Below are 24,472 nucleotides of genomic sequence, written 5' to 3'. Positions count from 1 at the left end.
AGCAGGCTAGCAACCCTGGTTCACGCTTTGTTAGATTTTTTTTTTTTTTTTTTTTTAAATGAAGCTACAGATCACATTTAAGAAGACATCTAGAAGACTTAAAAATTGCCTGGTTAAAGAAATACTTGGCTGGGCTTGGTGGCTCACACCTGTAATCCCAGCACTTTGGGAGGCTGAGGCTGGCAGATCACAGGGTCAGGAGTTTGAGACCAGTCTGGCCAACATGGTGAAACCCTGTCTCTACTAAAAACACAAAAATTAACTAGGCGTGGTAGTGGATGCCTGTAATCCCAGCTACTTGGGAGGCTGAGATAGGAGAAATCGCTTGAACCCAGGAGGCGGAGGTTGCAATGAGCCAAGACTGTGCCATTGCACTCCAGCCTGGGTGATAGAGAGAGACTCCACCTCAAAAAAAAGGAAATACTCATACCTTTCAGATTGTTGCTATGATTTTGGAGTTATCTGGAACCTGTGATGCTACTGAAATTAGTTGTTATGATTTGGTTTGAAATCCCAAAGACCATGCATTTGTGTATCTTCTAGCATGAAATTTCCAGCTTAGCCTATGGTTGAGGAAATTTGGTTATTGAGGAGGTGGCAGATACTATAACCAATGCATTTCCCATTTGAAATATTTTTTACCTAGTAGGACATGACTGAATTGTTTCTAGAAATGTCTTTCCTTCTTTTTCACTCTCTTTATTTAGACATGAAGAACAGCCGAGGCCTTTTGTGTTACACGCATGCTTGAGGACCTCAGATGATGAAGTAAGATTTCTACAAACGTGTTCTCGGGTTCTGGTGTTTTGTCTCCTCCCCTCAAAGGATGTCCAGTCTCTCAGCTTACGTATAATGCTTGCAGAAATTCTCACAACAAAAGGTAGACATATACAGTTGATTTTACTAATGCGATACGTGTGCTAACTGATTGCTCCATGCTAATGTGAAAATACTTTGTCTAACACCTATGCAGGACTTGTTTACTATTGAACATACGGGATTTGAAGGATTTTCAAAATTTTGTTTATATGTCTCTCAGAGTATTTGGCCACACATGATAAATTTTTAATAGGACCTATTGCCAAATGCACAGTTCATTCTGTTGTATGTTTTGACACAGAAAACCAGTTCTTATGCTCTCCACGGGGAAGCATTCATTTGGGATAGATTTTGAGTATCTAGGCCAATAATACATTAACAAAAGGGTGTGTGTGTATAATATTTATATAATGTCCGTAGTATGCGTGTTTATATATTACATATGTGTGTATATTCAAATTCTTTTCTTTTTAAAATAGAGATGGGGGTCTCACTGTGTTGCCCAGGCCAGTCTCGAACACCTGGGTTCAGGTGATCTTCCCTCTTAGGCCTCCCAGAGTGCTGAGATTGCAGGTGTGAGCAACTGTGCTTGACTAAAGAATCAAAAGTCAGATTCTAATTAGCATATTTACTTAAAATGTCTTTGCTCTATGATTTATTGATAATGCCCATACATTATCAATAGTAGTGCGTTGCTTAACAACAGGGGTGTTCCAAGAACTGTGTCATTAGACAGTGTCATTGTGCAAATATCAGAGTGTACTTACATACCTAGATGGTATAGCCAACTATGCACAGGCAGTATGGTACAGCCTATTGCTCCTAGACTATAAACCTGTACACCATATTACTCTACTGAATACTGTAGGCAGTTGTAACACAGTGGTATTTGTGTATCTAAATGTAGAAAAGGTACAGAAAATATATGGCATAAAAGATAAAAAATAGTGCACCTATTTAGGACCCTTCCCATGAATGGAGCTTGCAGGAATGGCTGTTTCTGTGGGTGAGTGAGTGACTGAGTGGTGAGTGACTGTGAAGACCAGGACATTGCTGTGCCCCACTGCAGACTTCATAAGCACTACACACTTGAGCTACACTACATTTATTTACTATTTTATTTTCTTCAACGATAAATTAACCTTAGTTTACTGTAACTTTTTACTTTATGAACTTTTAATTTTTTAAAACTCTTTTCAGCCCAGAACTTTATATCCAGCCAAACTAAGCTTCACAACTGAAGGAAAAATAAATTTTTTTATGAGCAAGCAAGTACTCAGAGATTTTATTACCACCAGGCCTGCTTTACAAGAGCTTCTGAAAGAAGCATTACACATAGAAAGGAACAACCAGTATTAGCCTTTCCAAAAATATACCAAAAAGTAAAGAGCATCAATATAATGAAGAATTTACATCAACGAATGGACAAAACAGCCAGCTAACATCAAATGGCAGTAATCCTAAATTTAAATCGACTAAATCCCCCAATCAAAAGACACAGCCAAAACCCAACGGTATGCTGCATCCAGACCCATTTCACATGCACGGATACACAAAGACTCAAAACAAAGGGATGGAGTAAGATTTACCAACCAAATAGAGAGCAAAAATAAATAAATAAAAAGCAGGAGTTGCAATTCTCGCCTCTGATAAAATAGATTTTAAAGCAACAAAGATATAGTGGTAAAAGGATCAATGCAACAAGATGAGCTAACGATCCTAAATATGTACGCACCCAATACAGGAACACCCAGATACATAAGACCTATAAAGAGACTTAGACTCCCTAGACTCCCACACAATAATAGTGGGAGACTTAAATATCAATATTAGATAGATCAATGAGACAGAAAATTAATAAGGATATGCAGGACTTGAACTCGGATCCGGAACAAGTAAACTTAATAAACATTTATAGAACTCTCCACTTTAAATACTCAAAATATACATTCTTGTCGGTACCACATCACACCTGCTCATAGGTTTAAATGAAATATCGGCCATTATTAAGCACATAAAAGAGGTTTTCAATACCCATTTTTAAAATAAAACAACATTCCTGTTCTCCCTCTTTTTCTTCCTTTGTCTTCCTCTCCTTCATTCCTTTTTTTCTTTCTCCCCTTCTTTCTAAAAAAAAAAAAAAAAAAACTTTTGTAGTAAGTCATTTATCAGGTATTCTGTACTGTATGTAATTGTATATGCTGTATTTTTATACAGTTGGCAGTGCAGTAGGTTTGTTTACACCAGCCTGACATCATTAAATGGGAGAAAAATTTCAGCTTCCTTATAATCTTATGGGGCCAGCATCATATATTTGGTCTGTTATTGACCAAAATGTCATTATGTGGCACATGACCGTACGTAGTTTTGTGTCATTATGTGGCACATGACCGTACGTAGTTTTGGGAACTTGGACTAAATAAGATGGAACTGTACCACAGTATAATATGATTACTAGAAAAAAGTGAACTACATCGGGGAAATGCTTAGTCAGGATAAGAGAAACTTTCCCTATCTTAGTCTCAGACAAACAGCATTGCATTTGAGATGCAGTGATTATCTCATTTACTATCAGGATAAGCCAGCTGTGGCCATCAGCTATTATAACCAACCACAGAGAAAAGAGGAAGCTTCTAATCTAAAGTTTATAATACTGTCATTGACTTTTTAACTTCCTCTCTGAGGTCTGTTTTAACCAGTTTGGGAGAATGTTGACTTTCATCCTTTGGCAGACTAAGCTTGTCAAAACATGTTGAGCCTTATAAAATAAATAAAGAAGAAAAATCAGTGCACTTAATTTTTTTTTTTTTTAAATTGGAGTCTCACTGTGTCACCAAGGCTGGAGTGCTGTAGTGGCATGATCTTGGCTCACTGCAACCTCTGCCTCCTGGGTTCAAGCAGTTTCCTGTCTCAGCCTCCCAAGTAGCTGGGATTATAGGCATGTGCCACCATGCCTGGCTAATTTTTGTATTTTTAGTAGAGATTGGGGTTTTACCATGTTAGCCAGGCTAGTCTTGAACTCCTAATCTCAAGTGATCTGCCTGTCTTGGCTTCCCAAAATGCTAGGATTACAGGCGTCAGCCACCATGCCCGGCCTTCATTTTGATGGTTTCATTAGCATCTTGAGTTCCAAATGACTTCTCTTCATTATTCCTTTACATTTTACTTATTTATTAAAATGACCACTTGATTATAGCCATATATGATAACATATTTGGAGGGATAGGCAGCTGTGTGTGTGTGTGTGTGTGTGTGTGTGTGTGTGTGTGTGTGTATGTGTACATTTTTTGTTTATTGTATTATATAGATATGCCCCTGTTTGGCTACTTGAAAAATGTTTTCCAAAGTGATTTCAATCATGTGATAGATAAATAGTTCCCTTAAGAAGAATACCTTTCTCAGTGGCGATTTCTTCTTCCTGTAGTCTTGAAGCCGGTAGTGGAGTTACTGAGTAATCCAGATTACATTAACCAAATGCTGCTTGCCCAGCTGGAGTACAGAGAGCAGATGAATGAACATCACAAGAGAGCCTACACCTATGCCCCCTCTTATGAGGACTTCATCAAGCTCATTAACAGCAACTCTGATGTGGAGTTCTTGAAGCAACTAAGGTATTTGGTCTTCAATTATAGCACAGCCACAGCCACCAATTCTCATCCCCTGCCTAGTTAGGATAAAAAAAAAAAACAAAGTAATTGTCAGGGAAGCAGAAATGAAAGAAGTCCATAAATCTTACTATTTAGTGACAGCTAAGTTTATCCAGCGTCTCCTCAACAGTGTAATTAGAACGAGTTTTTCCAAAGTATTAGGTTTTTCAAATGCAGTTGACTCTTGAACAATTTGGGAGTTGGGGGCATCCACACTCCCCTCCCACCGCCCTCACCCCCAGTCAGAAATCACATGTAACATTTGACTTGGGCCTGGCATGGTGGCTCATGCCTGTAATCCTAGCACTTTGGGAGGCCAAGGTGGGCAGATCACTTGAGGTCAGGAGTTTGTGACCAGCCTGGCCAACATGGTAAAACCCTGTCTCTACTAAAAATACACAATCAGCTGAGAATGGTGGTGTACACCTGTAGTCCCTGTAGTCCCAGCTCCTTGGGAGGCTGACACACGAGAATCACTTGAACCTGGGAGGTTGAGGTTGCAGTGAGCCGAGATCTTGCCACTGTCCTCTAGCCTGGGTGGCAGAGTGAGACTCCATCTCAAAAAAAAAAAACTGACTCTCCAAATACTTAACTACTAAATACCTTACTGTTGACCGAAGCCCTGCCAACAACACGAACAGCTGATTAGCACATATCTTGTATGTTATATGTATTGTATACTGTGTTCTTCTAATACGCTAGAGAAAGGAAAATGTATTTATTCAGTAAGTGGAAGTAGAACGTCATCTCTTCACATGGAGTAGGCTGAGGAGGAGGAGGAGGAGGAGGATAAGGAGGGATTTGTCCTGCTGTCTCGGGTGGCAGAGGCAGAACAAAATCCTGTGTAAGTGGACTCATGCAGTTCGAACCTGCGATTTTCCAGAGTCAGCTGTAATGAGGTTGTAATAGATTGAAAGCTCTTCAGATCTCAGGGGTACCTGCTTAGCTGCTCAGATGACTACCTTAGAAAAGCATTGGAAGGACATCAGGAGAGGATGTATTTTTAAAGTACAGAGAAGAACATTGTGTTGGTTTTCATTTGTCTTGGACAACACAGAGGCTCAGGTTTGGGAATAAAAGGTTCTAGATTAATTATTTTGAGAAAACACATTTGAAAATACCATAGGAGGGTAAGGCACGATGGCTTAAGCCTGTGATCCCAGGACTTTGGATGACCGAGATGGGTGGATCACAAGGTCAGGAGTTCAAGGCCAGCCTGGCCAATATGGTGAAACCCCTGTCTCTATTAAAAATACAAAAATTAGCCAGACCTGGTGGTGGGCACTTGTAGTCCCAGCTGTTTGGGAGGCTGAGGCAGGAGAATTGCTGGAACCCGGGAGGCGGAGGTTGCAGTGAGCCAAGATCACGCTGCTGCACTCCAACCTGGGCGACAGAGTGAGTCTCCGTCTCAAAAAAAGAAAATACCATAGGAATATCTTCTATAGGGAAGTGCAGTGTCTCTTGTTATACCTGAGATATTTTAGGGTGTGTGTGTGTTTGTGTTTTTTAAAGTAGTATATACACATTTAGTGTGATTGTATAGTATTATCTACTTTGTAAATTCTCTAGGCTTCTGTTTCTCTACTTCCCCTTCGGTTTTAATGTTCCCAAATGATAATACATGAGAAAGAAACAAAACTCTTAAATGTCTGTTTTGCTTTTCATTAATAATTTTGGTAAATACCTAATGAAAAAGTAAAATATTGGTTGAAATTGGGTGTTTGAATTAGTTGGGGTTTTTAAACTTGTCACATTTGCTCCTGAACTAGGGTTAACATTAAGATGACCTATGCTGTTTCGTTTTCTGATTTGAATAAAATACCATCTAAGGAGGCATATCTTGTAGAAGGCACTGTGTTCTTCTACATGGTGTCATATGTTAATCTAGGTGTCACAAATAGATAATGATGGGTTCAATTTACAAATATATATACCTCAAATACATAATGACAGGTTCAATGTAAGTGGCTTTGTTTACCAGTCATTTAATTTTGGGCATATATATATGTGATAGACTATCTGGAGATTTTATTTATGTTTCTCTTGCCATGGATAATTTTGAGTAGGCTAAATGATATTCATTATAGATTTGTTTTTGTTTATGTCTGAGTCTAGACATTTCTTTTTGGTAAGCATGACACTTGAACTGTAAAGAACCCAAGAGCCATATCACACCACTGCACTGCAGCCTAGGTGACAGAGAGAGACCCTGTCTCAAAAAAGAAAAAAAAAATCACTAATTATTTTGAATGATCTACTACTGGTTCTCTAGCACCATCTGTCATTTTGTATCTTAACACAGTTCCTGTATTATAAGATGAATGAATCTTGATAAGCATGAATGGTTTATCTTCTTCAAAGATTCGGAACTATTTAAGTACTATATACAGTTCATCATCTGGTACATAAAGAAGTAGCTCAAAAAAGGAGCAGCTCAGCAAGTGTTGCCCTTTAAACCATAAAACCATGGCTGGGCACAGTCTAGGAGTTCAAGACCAGCCTGGGGAACATGGCAAAACCCCATCTCTACAAAAGAAAAAAAAAAAACTAATACACTATGGTGTACATGCCCCGGGATGATTGAACAGCTTACTTTTTTTTTTTTTTGAGACGGAGTTTCGCTCTTGTTACCCAGGCTGGAGTGCAATGGCGCCATCTCGGCTCACCGCAACCTCCGCCTCCTGGGTTCAGGCAATTCTCCTGCCTCAGCCTCCCGAGTAGCTGGGATTACAGGCATGCGCCACCATGCCCAGCTAATTTTTTGTATTTTTAGTAGAGACGGGGTTTCACCATATTGACCAGGATGGTCTCGATCTCTCGACCTCGTGATCCACCTGCCTCGGCCTCCCAAAGTGCTGGGATTACAGGCGTGAGCCACCGCGCCCGGCCCCTGAACAGCTTACTTTTATTGTAATGGGAACATCATGGATTTTCTTAACTTGATTGGCCAAAGATTACACTGAAGTTCTGATTTTACATTTTCCCTTTCCCTTCTAATATGTGATGAAACAACAACAGTGTGAGCCTTTAAATCTTTCTCAAAGATCACTTCCTCTTGATGTCATTATGGGCAAGATTAAAGGGATAGCACCCTGGGTACCCTGGGAAGCAGACCCTTTGGTCTCGGGCGCTGAGGGACTTAGGAGGCCGTAGAAGTGCTAAGCTGAAGAATGCCTTTTAAAAAATGAGATCTAATTCACTTTCCGTAGAATTCACCGCCTTTACATTTACAATTCAGTGGTTTTAGTGTATTCAGACACTCTGTGGCTGTCACTACTGTCCAATTTCAGAATGTTTTCATCAGCCTGAAAAGAACCCTGTGCCCACTAGCAGTCACTCCCCACTCCTTCCCTCACCAGCCTTGGCAACCGCAAGCGTGCTGTCTCTGGATCCGCCTGTTCTGGACACTGCATGTAAATGGAATCACGCAGTATGTGACTGTGCCTGCTTGCTTTCGCTTATTATGTTTGCAGGGTTCATTTGCACTGCGGAATGTATCATTGCTCCATTCCTATTTTTGGCTGAGTAACATTCCATGATATGAATATAGCACATTTTGTTTATCCATTCATCCGTCCATAGGCGAGTTGGATTGTCTGCCATTTAAAGGATGCTTTTTGAGTGACCATTGAGCATCTTCAGTGGCATTATCAAGGACGGTTGATAAGTGAGACTAAAGTAACCTCCTCCTAGTATGGCCTCCTGCCATGCTGTACCTACTGCCGCCAAGGAGTGATGGTTCACAGGCACCAGGAAGGTGCATTCCTTTTGTGCGCCATTCCCATTCTGTGTGTTGTATACGCCGCCTCCATCTTCCACCTTATCACTAGGCTTTGCGTTCTAGCAGAGCTGCGGAGTCAGTGGGAAGGGCACTTGGAGGTACTTGGATTAGATAATGGAGCTTGTCAGGTGACTAGTGGATTAGAGGCAAAAGGAATACATTCTCAGATTTAATTAGGTTGGATCCTTTTTTTTTTTTTTTTCCTGAGACAGTCCCACTCTTGTTGCCCAGGCTGGAGTGCAATGGCCCGATAACGGCTCACCACAACCTCTGCCTCCCAGGTTCAAGTGATTCTGCTGCCTCAGCCTCCCGAGTAGCTGGGATTACAGGCGCGTGCTACCATGCCCAACTAATTTTTGTATTTTTAGTAGAGAAGGGGTTTCGCCATGTTGGCCAGGCTGGTCTCAAACTCCTGATCGAGGGTGATCTGCCTGTCTCGGCCTCCCAAAGTGCTGGGATTACAGGCGTGAGCCACCGTGCCCGGCCAGGTTGGATCCTTTTATAAGCGATCTCAGCTCACTGCAACCTCTCTGTTGGGTTTAAGCAATTCTCCCATTGAACTCCTGGCCTCAAGTGATCTGCCTGCCTCAGTCTCCCAAAATGCCAGAATTACAGGTGTGAGCCACTGTGCTCAGCCTGGAGCTGCTTTCTTAATTCATAGACTGAGCTATCCTGTTGTTTTGTGGTACTATTATAGTACTCTGCTATCTGACTTTATTGGTGTTTTACGTTACTATCTTCAAATTGCTCTCAGCAAAATTTTGGGGTAGGCTGCCTAAGGCAGGCGATGTGTTAGATTAAGTAGTTGATGTACCCATCCACTTTTATTTTTTACATATTTGAGAGATGCATATTTTCTAAAGGAAATAAAGTCATTCAACTCTGTTAGGCTGGAACACACTAAAAACAGAACAAAAAACCTTGAAGGTGATGCTTGCTGTTATGGAAGAGTCTGGTTGTTTTCTGAATCAGCGTGAAGCGCTTTCACAGAAGAACCAGAAATGCATCCTTCAAAGTTACTAAATTAGCGATTTAAACCTTGGCTGGATGTTAGAACCACAGAGACCTTTTAAAAAGTAAGTTGTATATCCCACTGTCCTTTGTAGCTTTTCTTTTTCCTCTTCTGGATGCAGAATGTTGAAGTGAAGATGTGGCTATACTAGTGTGATATTTTTACTTTTCCATGGTTTTCTGGTAGGAGCAGTGACCAACTCAGCTAACAACACAAGAACCAAAACTGTGAATGCCATCACGGTTTAGGATTTTAAAGGGCAGCTGGTTTTCCACGGTTGATGGGGGTAGTGGGGGATGCTACAGTCAGGGACGGCAAACCAGAGCTCAGGATGAAGGTGCGTCCATTAGTGAAACCCACAATTGCCGTTAAACTAGAGAAGAGACTGAGTGTTCCCTTATCTTGAAGATAAAGAGGAGTCAAAGCAAACATTACCGGAGAAATGACAGGCCTGTCCTTTCAGAACCTCTTATAAAGATATGGGGGCTTCTGGCCCAGGAAAGCACCCAGCGCTGCCTGCATTGTGTAATCCTGCAGTCTATTTGTAAACTGTGTGCTAATGAAAATCGTTTGCACTTCCACGAGTAGATTCCTGGGCTTCACCACTAGGAATTTTTATGTAATTGGTCTGGAGGGGAATCTGGGCATCAGAATTTTTTAAAAGCTCCCCAGGTGATCATACCATGCAGCTAGTATTGAGATTCTCTTGTAAATGGAGTATTCTTCCACCTGCTACTTATCTGAAATCTTGACTAGACATCCTGTTGTAGAATTCATTACACTCTAATGATTTGAAAAGTGGTTGTACTATTTGAGATATATGGTAACTCTGTTGAGGAGAATATTGACTGATTAGGGCACCTCATTCTTTTACCACGTTTATTGCAGTGAACAAAAAGCATCTTCTTAACTTTCCTGAGAGATTTTTAACCTAAGATTTCTCAGCTTTGGTAAAATTGAACATTTGGAGCTAGATAATTCTTTATTGTGGGAGGTTGTTCTGTTTATTGTAGACTTTTTGGCAGTGTGCCTTGCGCCTGCCCACTGAATGCCAGCAGTGTTCTGCTGTACCCCTACAGTTGTGACAAGCAAAAATGCTTCCAGACATTGCCAAGTGTCTTAGGGGGAAAAGTGGCACCTGGTTGAGAACCACTGGCTTACACCCGTGAGTAGATTAGAGGTACTTAAATTAGTTAGGATCCAGTTCAGCTGAAGGTCACCAAAACCTCCCAAATAGTGATGGCATCCAAGGTGTGGCATTTTTTCCCCAGATGTATTGAGGTACATGTGACCAATAAAAATTCTTTATATTTAAGGTGTACAACGTCATTTATTTAGAGACCGGGTCTCACTCTGTCACCCAGGTTGGAGTGCAGTGGTGCAATCACAGCTTATAGCAGCCTTCATGTTCTGGGCTCAAGGGATCCTACTGCCCCAGCCTCCTTAAGGGCTGGAATTACAGGGGGAGCCACCATGCCCAGCTGATGTTTGATGTATGTAGACCTTGTGAAGTGATTACTGCAGTTAAGCTAATTACTGTATCAGTCACCTCACATAGTTACCATTGGTTTTTTGTAGTGAAAACACCTAGGATCAATTCTTAGCAAATTTCAAGTATATCACACAGTATTACCAACTATGGTCACCATGCTGTATTTCAGCTCTCCAGAAGCTAATTACCTTTGGACCCTTTAACTAGCATCTCCCAATCTCCCAACCCCCTTCAACTCCTGGTAACCACCATTCTGCTCTCTGATTTTAGGAGTGGGACTGTTTCAGATTCCACATGTCAGTGACATAATGCAATATTTGGCTTACTTTTTATTTTTTTAGCACAGTGTCTCCAGGTTCATCCACATTGTTGCCAATGGCAGGATTTCCTTCTTTAAGGCTGATTAGTGAGGCAGGCAGTCCAGGACTTGTGGTGTGGGGGCTCCACCCTTCTCAGGGACCCAGACTTCTTCCAGCCCATTGCTCTGCCATCCTGCGAGTATAGTCCAGAGTCTTCATGGTTCAGGGTGGATTCTAGAATTTCACCCATCATATTCTAATTCCAAGAAGCAGGATGAAGGCAAGGAAAAAAGGTGGCAAAGGTTTTACACTGGTTGTCCTTTTTTTTTTTTTTTTTTTTTTTTTTTTTTGAGACAAAGTCTCACTCTGTTGCCCAGGCTGAAGTGCAGTGGTGCAATCTCGGCTCACGGCAACCTCTGCCTCCTGGGTTCAAGTGATTCTTCTGCCTCAGCCTCCTGAGTAGTTGGGACTACAGGCACATGCCACCATATCTGGCTAATTTTTGTATTTTTAGGAGAGATGGGGTTTCACTATGTTGGCCAGGCTGGTCTTGAACTCCTGACCCTGTGATTCGCCCACCTTGGCTTCCCAAAGTGCTGGTATTACAGGCGTGAGCCACGGTACTCTGCCAGCACTGGCTTTTAAGGACCTTTCTGGAAACTACTGCATGGTATTTCTGCTTCTATTTTATTGGTCAGAACATTTGAGATCTAATGGGTCATTTTATTCTGGGCAGCCTTAGACCCAGTGAAAAAATAGAGGATTCTATTACTAAGAAGGAAGAATGAACATGGGATACGCAAGCAGCCATTTTTGCTGCCATTGCACACGGATAGTTTAGTGAGGCAGGATAGCTCACTTCCGACACAAGCATTAGAAACAGGCAGCTTTCTTGAACTCTTCAACCATTTGCCAAGGTAAAAGGATGCCAAGCAAATGCTCAAGAAGGAGAAGCTGTTTTTTTAAGCTCCCATTTGTTGAATATCTACTACATATTAAGCACAGTGTTGGATTCCTAAGAATTGCCATCTCTCTTGATCATTATAACAAGCATATGAATTAGATACTATTTTTTTCCTTCTTGCAGTTGTAGAAAGTAAACTGACTTGCCCAGGATCACATAGATAATAAGTAACAAATCTGGGACTTGAACTCAGGTCTGCCTGACTTTAAATCCCATATTTAAGGCTGGGTGACTTGCAAGACAGGTGGGCAGAACTTCAACTTTTGGGGGTTTCCTTCAAGACTTGTTCGTGAGTGTCAGCTGGCACTAAACCTTTGCACAGAGGACAAATACCATTAGAAGTGTTGACAGCTATTATTGGGCTAGTGATAGACTGCCAGAGGCAGGAAGTTATAAAGAAAATCAGAGCAGCCTATTACTGCCGTAATTGTATTTACCACCAGTCCAGTCTTTATTCATTGTTTCAGTTCTGCATTGGTTTATTTCTGACCCATTATTTGGAGAGCAACATGTAGAATCTGAAAATAGTAGAGAGGGAATTGTAGTAATAGCTGAAAGGTTTAAAATTCAAATGATTAAGGGTTATTTAGCTTGGAGAAGAAAAATACCTTTTATCTAATACATACTGAGATTGAGTTGGTGTTTTCTGTTTTACTAGGATAAAGCAAGAGGAAAGGAGCATAATTAATTGATTAATGTAAAAGATTGCAATTAACAATAAAGTGAGTTACTGATGGAGCTTACTATTTTGCTTATTTTCTCTAGTTTTTAAGGGGATGGACTTTTTCCTTTTTTTTTATTGCATTTTAGGTTTTGGGGTACATGTGCAGAACATGCAAGATAGTTGCATATGTACACACGAGGCAGTGTGTTTTGCTGCCTACCTCCCCTTCACCCACATTTGGCATTTCACCCCATGCTATCCCTCCCCAGCTCCCCGCCGCCATTGTCCCTCCCCTATTCACCCCAATAGACCCCAGTGTGTAGTGCCCCCTTCCCTGTGTCCATGTGTTCTCATTGTTCATCACCCACCTATGAGTGAGAATATGCGGTATTTCATTTTCTGTTCTTGTGTCAGTTTGCTGAGCATGATGATCTCCAGATTCATCCATGTCACTACAAAGAACACGAACTCATCATTTTTCATGGCTGCATAGTATTCCATGGTGTATATGTGCCACATTTTCCCTGTCCAGTCTATCATCAATGGGCATTTGGGTTTGTTCCAGGTCTTTGCTATTGTAAACAGTGCCATAATGAACATTCGTGTGCATGTGTCCTTATAGTAGAACGATTTATAGTCCTTTGGATACATACCCAGTAATGGGATTGCTGGGTCAAATGGAGTTTCTATTTCTAGGTCCTTGAGGAATCGCCACACTGTCTTCCACAATGGTTGAACTAATTTACACTCCCATCAGCAGTGTAAAAGTGTTCCTATTTCTCCACATCCTCCCCAGCATCTGTTGTCTCCAGATTTTTTAATGATCACCATTCTAACTGGCGTGAGATGGTATCTCAATGAGGTTTTGATTTGCATCTCTCTGATGACCAGTGACGATGAGCATTTTTTCATATGTTTGTTGGCCTCATATATGTCTTCTTTTGTAAAGTGTCTGTTCATATCCTTTGTCCATTTTTGAATGGGCTTGTTTGTTTTTTTCCTGTAAATCTGTTTGAGTTCTTTGTAAATTCTGGATATCAGCCCTTTGTCAGATGGGTAAACTGCAAAAATTTTTTCCCATTCTGTTGGTTGCCGATTCACTCTAGTGACTGTTTCTTTTGTCGTGCAGAAGCTGTGGAGTTTGATTAGGTCCCATTTGTCTATTTTGGCTTTTGTTGCCAATGCTTTTGGTGTTTTGGTCATGAAGTTTTTGCCAACTCCTGTGTCCTGAATGGTTTTGCCTAGTTTTTCTTCTAGGGTTTTTATGGTGCCAGGTCTTATGTTTAAGTCTTTAATCCATCTGGAGTTAATTTTAGTGTAAGGTGTCAGGAAGGGGTCCAGTTTCTGCTTTCTGCACATGGCTAGCCAGTTTTCCCAACACCATTTATTAAACAGGGAATCCTTTCCCCATTGCTTGTTTTTGTCAGGTTTATCCAAGATTGTATGGTTGTAGATATATTGTGTTGACTTTGATGCCTCTATTCTGTTCCACTTGTCTATATCTCTGTTTTGCTACCAGTACCATGCTGTTTTGATTACTGTAGCCTTGTAGTATAGTTTGAAGTCTGGTAGTGTGATGCCTCCTGCTGTGTTCTTTTTGCTTAGAATTGACTTGGCTATGTGGGGTCTCTTTTGGTTCCATATGAAGTTCAAAGGTGGCTTTTTTCAATTCTGTGAAGAAAGTCAATGGTAGCTTGATGGGGATAGCATTGATTCTGTAAATTACTTTGGGCAGTATGGCCAAATTGATTCTTCCTAATCATGAATGTGGAGTGTTTCTCCATCTGTTTGTGTCCTCTCTTATTTCGTTGAGCAGTGGTTTGTAGTTTTCCTTGAAGAGGTCCCTTACGTTCCTTGTAAGTTGTATTCCAAGGTATTTTATTCTCTTTGTAGCAATTGTGAATGACAGTTCGTTCTTGATTTGGCTCTCTTTAAGTCTGTTATTGGTGTATAGGAATGCTTGTGATTTTTGCACATTGATTTTATATCCTGAGACTTTGCTGAAGTTGCTTATCAGTTTCAGGAGTTTTTGGGCTGAGACGATGGGGTCTTCTAGGTATACTATCATGTCGTCTGCAAATAGAGACAATTTGGCTTCCTCCTTTCCTATTTGAATACCCTTTATTTCCTTTTCTTGCCTGATTGCTCTTGCTAGAACTTCCAGTACTATATTGAATAGGAGTGGTGAGAGAGGGCATCCTTGTCTAGTGCCAGATTTCAAAGGGAATGCTTCCAGTTTTTGCCCATTCAGTATGATATTGGCTGTTGGTTTGTCGTAAATAGCTTTTATTATTTTGAGATACATTCTGTCAATACCTAGTTTATTGAGGGTTTTTAGCATAAAGAGCTGTTGAATTTTGTCAAAGGCCTTCTCTGCATCAATTGAGATAATCATGTGGTTTTTATTTTTGGTTCTGTTTATGTGGTAAATTACGTTTACAGACTTGCGTATGTTGAACCAGCCTTGCATCCCCGGGATGAATCCTACTTGATCATGATGGATAAGCTTTTTGAAGTGCTGTTGCAATTGGGTTGCCAGTATTTTATTGAAGATTTTTGCATCTATGTTCATCATGGATATTGACCTGAAGTTTTCTTTTCTTGTTGAGTCTCTGCCGGGTTTTGGTATCAGGATGATGTTGGTCTCATGAAATGATTTGGGAAGGATTCCCTCTTTTTGGATTATTTGGAATAGTTTCAGAAGGAATGGTACCAGCTCCTCTTTGTGTGTCTGGTAGAATTCGGCTGTGAACCCATCTGGACCTGGGCTTTTTTTGTGTGGTAGGCTCTTAATTGCTGCCTCGACTTCAGACCTTGTTATTGGTCTATTCATAGTTTGGGCTTCCTCCTGGTTTAGGCTTGGGAGGACACAGGTGTCCAGGAATTTATCCATTTCTTCCAGGTTTACTAGTTTATGTGCATAGAGTTGTTTGTAATATTCTCTGATGATGGTTTGAATTTCTGTGGAATCTGTGGTGATTTCCCCTTTATCGTTTTTTATTGCATCTATTTGGTCGTTCTCTCTTTTCTTTTTTATTAAACTGGCTAGTGGTCTATTTTGTTGATCTTTTCAAAAAACCAGCTCTTGGATTTATTGATTTTTTGAAGGGTTTTTTGTGTCTCTATCTCCTTCAGTTCTGCTCTGATCTTAGTTATTCCTTGTCTTCTGCTAGGTTTTGAGTTTTTTGATCTTGCTCCTCTAGCTCTTTCAATTTTGACGATAGGGTGTCAATTTTGTATCTCTCCTTTCTTCTCATGTGGGCACTTATTGCTATATACTTTCCTCTAGAGACTGCTTTAATGTGTCCCAGAGATTCTGGTATGTTGTGTCTTCGTTCTCCTTGGTTTCAAAGGACTTCATTATTTCTGCCTTCATTTCATTGTTTATCCAATCAACATTCAAGAGCCAGTTGTTCAGTTTCCATGAAGCTGTGCGGTTCTGAGTTCGTTTCTGAATTCCGAGTTCTCACTTGATTGCACTATGGTCTGAGAGACTGTTATGATTTCAGTTGTTTTGCATTTGCTGAGGAGTGCTTTACTTCCAATTATGTGGTCAACTTTAGAATAGGTTTGATGTGGAGCTGAGAAGAATGTATATTCTGTGGATTTGGGGTGGAGAGTTCTGTAAATGTCTATCAGGTTTGCTTGCTCCAGGTCTGAGTTCAAGCCCTGAATATCCTTGTTAATTTTCTGTCTGGTTGATCTGTCTAATATTGACAGTGGAGTGTTAAAGTCTCCCACTATTATTGTGTGGGAGTCTGAGTCTCTTTGTAAGTCATTAAGAACTTGCCTTATATATCTGGGTGCTCCTGTATTGGGTCCATATATATTTAGGATCGTTAGCTCTTCTTGTTGTATTGATCCTTTTACCATTATGTAATGTCCTTCTTTGTCTCTTTTGATGTTTGTTGCTGTAAAGTCTATTTTATCAGAGATGAGAATTGCAACTCCTGCTTTTTTTTGCTCTCCATTTGCTTGGTAAATCTTCCTCCATCCCTTTATTTTGAGCCTTTGCGTATCCTTGCATGTGAGATGGGTTTCCTGGATATGGCATACCGATGGGTTTTGGCTTTTTATCCAATTTGCCAGTCTGTGTCTTTTGATTGGGGCATTTAGTCCATTTACATTTAGGGTTAATATTGTTATGTGTGAATCTGATACTGCCATTTTGATGCTAGCTGGCTGTTTTGCTCGTTAGTTGTTGCAGATTCTTCATTTTGTTGATGCTCTTTAGCATTTAGTGTGATTTTGGAATGGCTGGTACTGGTTGTTCCTTTCTATGTGTAGTGCCTCTTTCAGGAGCTCTTGTAAAGCAGGCCTGGTGGTGACAAAATCTCTGAGTACTTGCTTGTTCGCAAAGGATTTTATTTTTCCTTCGCTTATGAAGCTTGGTTTGGCTGGATATGAAATTCTGGGTTGAAAATTGTTTTCTTTAAGGATGTTGAATATTGGCCCCCACTCTATTCTGACTTGTAGAGTTTCTGCCGAGAGATCTGCTGTGAGTCTGATGGGCTTCCCTTTGTGGGTGACCCGACCTTTCTCTCTGGCTGCCCTTAGCATTTTCTCCTTCATTTCAACCCTGGTGAATCTGACGATTATGTGCCTTGGGGTTGCTCTTCTTGAGGAATATCTCTGTGGTGTTCTCTGTATTTCCTGGACTTGAATATTGGCCTGCCCTGCTAGGTTGGGGAAATTTTCCTGGATAATATCCTGAGGAGTATTTTCCAGCTTGGATTCATTCTCTTCGTCACATTCAGGTACACCTATCAAACGTAGGTTAGGTCTCTTCACATAGTCCCACATTTCTTGGAGACTTTGTTCATCCCTTTTTGTGCTTTTTTCTCTAATCTTGGCTTCTCATTTTATTTCATTGAGTTGATCTTCTACTTCTGATATTCTTTCTTCTGCTTGGTCAATTCGGCTGTTGAAACTTGTGCATGCTTCGCAAAGTTCTCGTGTTGTGTTTTTCAGCTCCTTCAGTTCATTCATATTCCTCTCTATGTTGTCCATTCTTGTTATCATTTCCTCAAATCTTTTTTCAGGGTTCTTAGTTTCTTTGCATTGATTTAGAACATGTTCTTTTAGTTCACGGAAGTTTCTCATTAGCCACCTTCTGAAGTCTGATTCCGTCATTTCATCACACTCATTCTCCGTCCAGCTTTGTTCCCTTGCTGGTGAGGAGTTTTGGTCCTTTGTAAGAGGTAAGGTGTTCTGGTTTTGGGTATTTTCCTCCTTTTTGTGCTGGTTTCTTCCTATCTTTGTGGATTTATCCACCTGTCTTCTGAGTGGTTGCTGATTTTTCGATTGGGTCTCTGAGTAGACATCCAGATTGTTGATGATGAAGTATTTCTGTTTCTTAGTTTTCCTTCTAACAGTCTAGCCCCTCTGCTGTAGGACTGCTGAGGTTTACTCCAAGCCCTGCTTGCCTGGGGAACTCCTGTAGCAGCTGCGGAACCGTGAGGGTTGCTACCAGTTTCTTCTTCTGCTATCTTTGTCCCTGAATGATGCCCGCCAAATGTCAGTCTGATCAGTCCTTTGTGAGGTGACTCTTTGGATATATGGGGGTCAGGGAGCTGCTTGAGGAGACAGTCTGTACTTTATAGGAGCTCTAGTGCTGAGCTGTGAGCTTTGTTGTTCATTCAGGGCTGCTAGGCAGGTACGTTTAAGTCTGCTGCAGCAGAACTCATAAAGCCCCTTTTTTTTTCCTCAGGTGCTCTGTCCCAGGGAGTTAGGGCTTTATTTATGAGTATCCGTTGCACTGTCCTGCCCAGCAACGAGGCAGTCTAATCACTGCCTGCCTGTAGTGGCTATGCTGAGCTGCCGTGGGCTCCGCCCTGTTGCTGTGGGCTCTGCCCTGCTGCCATGTGTAATTCCCTGTAGTCCTGTTTATATGAGTGTGATTAGAACTGCAGTGGCGATGGTGGCCCGCCTCTGTAGTGGCGGACTCTCTCTGTTATGGCGGGTTGCCTCGGCAACGGCAGGCTGTGTCAACAATGGCTGTGTACCTCCGTAGGGGTCGCGTGCCTCAGTAGTGGTGGATGCCCCTCCCCACCGAGCTGCACTGTCCTGGGTTCAGCTGTGCTTGCCGTGAAACTCTCAACCCTGAGCGTTTCCAATTGCTGTTTTGTTTGTTTTTTTGGGGGTGGGACCCGCCGAGCCTGATCACCTGGCTCCCTCCCTCGGAGCCCGCCCCTTTTTTTTTTTTAAGTTGAACGGTTGACTCTCTCCCAGGTGTTCCAGTCGCCTGCTGCAAGGGCACCCAGATCTGTGTCATTTCCCGTGCAGTGACCCAATGTGCCGGCTCAAACCATGTTGTTGCCCAGGAATCTCCTGGCCTAGCTTTCTGTTTACGTCCCGTTTAATCAGATGAATGTGCTAATCTGCCTTGTGAAATCTCCAATTGCTGGTTTAACAGGGCAACCAAACCAGTGTATTTTGTACGGAGTGCCGCTGCGCTGTGGCCCTGGCCCAAACGGCCGCACTGGCCCAAACTGCCGTACTGGCGGCCTGTGGGGCTCTTACACCTGGGAATCTCCTAGTCTGTGGACAATAAAGATCCATATGGAAATGTGGCATCCACTCACCCTCCGCGGATTCACTGGGAGCTGCAATCCTGAATTGTCTTACAGCACCATCTTCCCTCTTGTTCTGGACTTTTTTCTTTGAATTAGTTCAGGTTCACTTGCATGTGAAGATAATATATTAAAACATGAAAATTCTTAAAATAGCATGCTTCTATGAAGAACTTAAAGTATTTGAGTGTTCAGTGTTTTGAACAGTGATTCTCAAAATACATTGTGACTGATGAGCAGTAAAATGGGATTATGTGGTAAAGGAACATGAAATGGGAAATCAAGCGTACCTCCACAGAAACTAATGCCTCATGTCAGGAATCCAGGTGCCCGTGTCAACCGCTAAGGAAAAGGTTAGTATAGTGTGGGTGAACCAGGAGACAAAAACTCATAATGTATAAAACAAAAAGAACCTGGCAGATTTTCATCAAAAGAATAAATATAAATTTAGTTTCAAAAAAAATTTAAAATATGAGGCTGTTTATGAAAAATACTCAAAAGATCTTTCAGTTTTATGCGAAAAATGTGTTTACTTCAGAATGTACCTCCTTCAGTTGGTGTCTGAGCAATAGCAGAGGGCACAGAGGTGGGAGTTAAGCATATCGGAGAACACACATGATTTTCCTTCAGTAAGAGGGATAATTAGGTATTGGCAGCAAGATAAAATTTGATGTAAGAAGGGGAAATGTTGGTATAAATAAGTTTGTGTTCTCTCTGAATTTATTATGTGCTTATAATTGGAGCAGCACTGCACTGAGCTATGTGTATCTGCTTTCTTAATGAGTTCGGGCGAGTCAGCTTATATAAAGGACTCAGCTCGAGACATGGCACATTTCCCTCTGTTGACCACTAATATTGTGATTGTGGTTATGATCGTTAGACTGAGGATCGCAAATCGATCTCGTCTGATTTTGAACAGTGATCAATTTCTAGTGGCCAGCTGAAGTGCAGTATTGTTTTTGGGGTTTGGGGAGCTCCAATAAATAATGTTCTTTCTCCCATCTTGAGCTTGGAACCATTTTAAAGCCAAGGAATAAAACAAGACCAAAATGTCACTCACATTACTAATAAATAATGGACAGTGTGGCTTATGTGCTCAAGCAAGCAGTGTGCTTTCTACAAGACTCTCAGAGCCAGGCGTGGTGGCACACTTGGGAGGCTAGGGTAGGGGGATGACTTGCGCCCAGGAGTCTGAGCAACAGCCTGGAATATAGTGAGACCCTCTCTCTTAAAAAACTTAAATAGTCTCAGCATTAGACCCCTTTTCACACCGAGCAGTGCTGCACCAGAGTAAGCCTCCTTGTCCCTGCTTCCCCTCCTTCCCTGTCTCCCTGGCAGGTCCGGGATTCTCCTGCTGGCTGCCCTTGGAGGCGGAGACCATATGCTCTTCAGAGGAAGGAAAAAAGAAAGGCTGTGCTTCTCACATGCTCAATTTCTCCTTCTCTGCAATCGGATAAAAAGCCTCCTCCTGCCCTAAGGAGGAGTAGGCAAAGGGTTGAGAAAGGCCAGGGATGGGTTTCGTATGTATGGAATGAAGCATCAAGAGTTGGGGGTGGGTAATGCTCTTCTTGTTTTTAAATTTAATTTAAATTTAATTTTTATTTTTTGAGAGGGAATCTCGCTCTGTTGCCTAGGCTGGAGTGCAGAGGCACAGTCTCAGCTCACTGCAACGTCCGCCCCTCAGGTTCAAGAGATTCTCCTGCCTCAGCCTGCCGAGTAGCTGGGTTTACAGGCGTGCGCCACCATGCCTGGCTAATTTTTGTATTTTTAGTACAGACTGGGTTTCACCATATTGGCCAGGCTAGTCTGGAACTCCTGACCTTATAACCTGCCTGCCTTGGTCTCCCAGAGTGCTGACACTACAGACTTGAGCCACCGCACCTGGGCCATCTTGTCCTTTAAAAAAGAAAAAAGGGGTGCTAAATTCTTACTCGAAAGAAAAGAATTTTGTGGCTCCCAAGGTCTGATGAAGGAATGGTAGAGAAGAGTGGTAGAAGATGTATGCTGGGCATTTTCAACAGCCGGCTTTCGGGCAAGGTGAGAAACCCTGATTTGTGGCACTTGCTGATCCCAGTGGTGTTAATACTCCAGTCATGGCCGATTTAACACCACCAGCATGACGTCACTGAACATGGAGTTGGGGAGAGATTCGCAATAGCACACCATTATAGTATATAGAGTATTTCCGAAATACTGTTATAGAAGATGAAAATAACCTCACAAGCACATGTAATAATAAAACTCATGAATAAAGTTATTAGGAAGTGATGAGTTTTGAGTACTTTTTTTTTTGAGATGGAGTCTCCCTCTGTTTCCCAGGCTGGAGTGCAGTGGCGTGATCTCGGTTTACCACAACCTCTGCCTCCAGGTTCAAGCGATTCTCCTGCCTCAGCCTCCCGAGTAGCTGGGTACAGGCACATGCCACCATGCCCAGCTAATTTCTTTTGTATTTTGGGTAGAGCTGGGGTTTCACCATTTTTGGCCAAGGTGGTCGCGATCTCATGACCTTGTGATCCTCCCACCTTGGCCTCCCAAAGTGCTGGGATTACAGGTGTGAGCCACCATACGTGGCCCTTATTACCTTTTAAAAAATAAAATTTATTTAATGGTAAGTTTGTACAATTGACTTTTTAATAATGATGAGTTTAATTTCTAAAAAATTTAGCAGCCGGGTCTCATGAGCTGCCACAAGCCTCAGGGCTGGCTTCTGTACATCACTGAGTGGTAGCCACATGTTCTGTCTTTTGATGACCCTACGCCATACAGAAATGCAGTTCTTCCAGAGGTAGAGGATGGTTAGCAACACAAGTCAACCTATGGCAATCAGTCAAGCATCTCAGGTAGACCCTGGCCAAGAGCTTGGGCTCAAGAGTCAGACAGACCTGGACCTAACAGACCTGGTTTGCATTTTTGCTTTGCTTCTTGCAAGCTGCGTGACCTTGGACAAGTCATTTAAACTTTGAGCCTCAGTTTTAACTGTGAAATGGGGAAAGTAACTTCTATTTCCTAGGATTGTTGTTTATAATTATTGTTCATAATTAAATGAAATCATGCATGTAATGAATTAGCATAGTTCTCAGGTCATGGTAGTCTTCCATTAAGAGCTAAAAAATGGCAGTTGCTGGGAGAAGGCAAATACACTCTCAGATCCTGACTTTAATAGGATTAATGGATGAGATGAGGCTACAGGATAATCTCTCTCTCTTTTTTTTGGAGATGGAGTCTCGCTCTGTTGCCCAGGCTGGAGTGCAGTGGCACGATCTCAGCTTACTGCAGCTTCTGCCTTCTGGGTTCAAGCAGTTCTCTGCCTCAGCCTCCCGAGTAGCTGGGATGACAGGTATCCGCCACCATGCCCGGCTAATTTGTATATTTTTAGTAGAGACGAGGTTTTACCATCTTGGCCAGGCCAGTCTTGAATCCTGACCTCGTGGTCCACCCACCTCAGCCTCCCAAAGTGCTGGGATTACAGGTGTGAGCCACTGCATCTGGCCAGGATAATATCTTATTTCAGGAAAAGTTCATGCAAAATGTATAAGTCATTAGGAAATTTTCTATATAGAACATGACACTAGGCAACTAACGGTGATATTCAGTAAACATCCTGAACAAAAATGCTTAATGTAAGAATTGAGAATGAAACATATGCAAATGGTGCCATACACTTGAGTATAAATAAACATTATAGTCCTACTAATCGCTGACATAAAACTGGGAGGAACACTAGTAGAATATAGATACAGATAGCAGAGTGAACAAGTTTGGCTTTTTGAGGTTATCTAAAAGGCACCTGCTAGTCAGTAGTGACATAATTTGATTGTTTCATGTAACATGTAATTTCATTGTAACATGTAATTTCTGTAGGCTCTGGGAAATAGGAAATGAATATATGGTAACATTTTTGGTTATTTTAGGAAGATAAAATTACATAGAGAAGATTAAGAAAAGTATAAATGCCATTTATACTTAGTGAATATATTTCCAAATATATAATCTTTGTAATTATATACATGTCATGTATATGATAGGTATATTTTTATAATTTTATATTTATATAGGGGAAGAGGGAGACAGAGAGGTGTGTGTGTGTATTCTCTAAGTTTGGGACACCTCACTTCAGACTACTCTGGTCCAGAACCTCCTACCTGATGTGACTCAAATAGTGTTATAGGTGCATGGAGACAGTTTCCTCAACCCTCGGAGTGACCCTGTGATGGCTGCTTGCCTCAGTGTTGTGTTCAAATGTTATCTTCTACATGTGCTATGAATGAAAAAAGGTTGGTAAGCATGTCTTTCTGTGGAATCAGCTGCCTTCTGTACGTACACTAAAAAGATGGAAAACTGTTTTAAAAGCCCTTTAGTGGAAAGAGCCTCTTATTCCTCTAAGTCGTAACTTAAAATACTTCCCATTTTACTCCTGACGCCTCCTGCTTAATGCCATTAGACACACCTCATGAAAATATAGCGCAAAACCTTGTACTTATCCTCAGTGGTACTCAGAGATGTAAGCACTAAAATGAGATACTTTTTCTTTGCTCATAATGTTGGCGAAGATTAAACATTTGTTAACTAGCATTGGCAAGGGTGTAGGAAAATAGAATCTTGTTTTCTATTGGGAGGAGTATAAATTATTACCTATTTGTGACGTAATTTTTTAGTGTAGAAATGGGTGTCCTTTTTAATGCACTTAAGACTCATAATATATCTTAAGGAAATAATCATGTGTGGACAGATTTCTCCAAGAATGTTCCTTGCAGTTTTTTTGTTTGTTTTGTGTTTTTGAGACAGGATCTGGCTCTGTCACCCAGGCTGGAGTGCAGTGGCACGATCACAGCTCACTGAAGCCTTGACCTCCCATGCTCCATCAATCCTCCCACCTCAGCCTCAGCCCAGTCCTGAGTAGCTGGGACTACCGGAGCCACCATGCTGGGCTAATTTTTGTATTTTCTGTAGAGACAGAATCTCACTATGTTGCCCAGATGGTCTCAAACTTCTGGGCTCAAGCTGTCCACCAACATTGGCCTCGCCTAGTGTTGGAATTACAGGCGTGAGCCACCACACCAGGCTGCAGTTTTATATAAATAAAGAAAAGCTTTTAATAACCAAAATGCATAATAAAAAGAGTTTGGTTAAAAATATCTTTGGTGTATCATCTATACAGTGGATTACCATATACTGGTAATGGCATAGCATTAGAATATTTAATTGTACTGGGAATTATAAAT

At 41.5% G+C, this 24,472-nt stretch overlaps 1 protein-coding gene across 8 annotated transcripts in view; it reads left to right on the top strand.

The window, feature by feature from the left end:
- SNX25 (sorting nexin 25) overlaps nt 1–24,472 on the top strand; it is a 159,190-nt gene that overhangs the window by 59,327 nt on the left and 75,391 nt on the right. For all 8 annotated transcript variants that reach the window (XR_013532756.1, XM_035292529.3, XM_078366136.1 and 5 more), the window contains 2 exons: nt 708–880; nt 4,244–4,430. Coding sequence is in view for 7 of the 8 variants with exons in the window: in XM_035292529.3 (XP_035148420.1) it covers nt 708–880; nt 4,244–4,430 (360 nt within the window). In the remaining variant the exon portion in view is untranslated. The remainder of the gene's footprint in view (nt 1–707; nt 881–4,243; nt 4,431–24,472) is intronic.

This window comes from Callithrix jacchus, chromosome 3, assembly GCF_049354715.1.
Source record: "Callithrix jacchus isolate 240 chromosome 3, calJac240_pri, whole genome shotgun sequence".
Classification (NCBI taxonomy): domain Eukaryota; kingdom Metazoa; phylum Chordata; class Mammalia; order Primates; family Cebidae; genus Callithrix; species Callithrix jacchus.
Note: the sequence above shows the minus strand (reverse complement) of the source record. Positions and strands in the feature narration are given on the sequence as shown.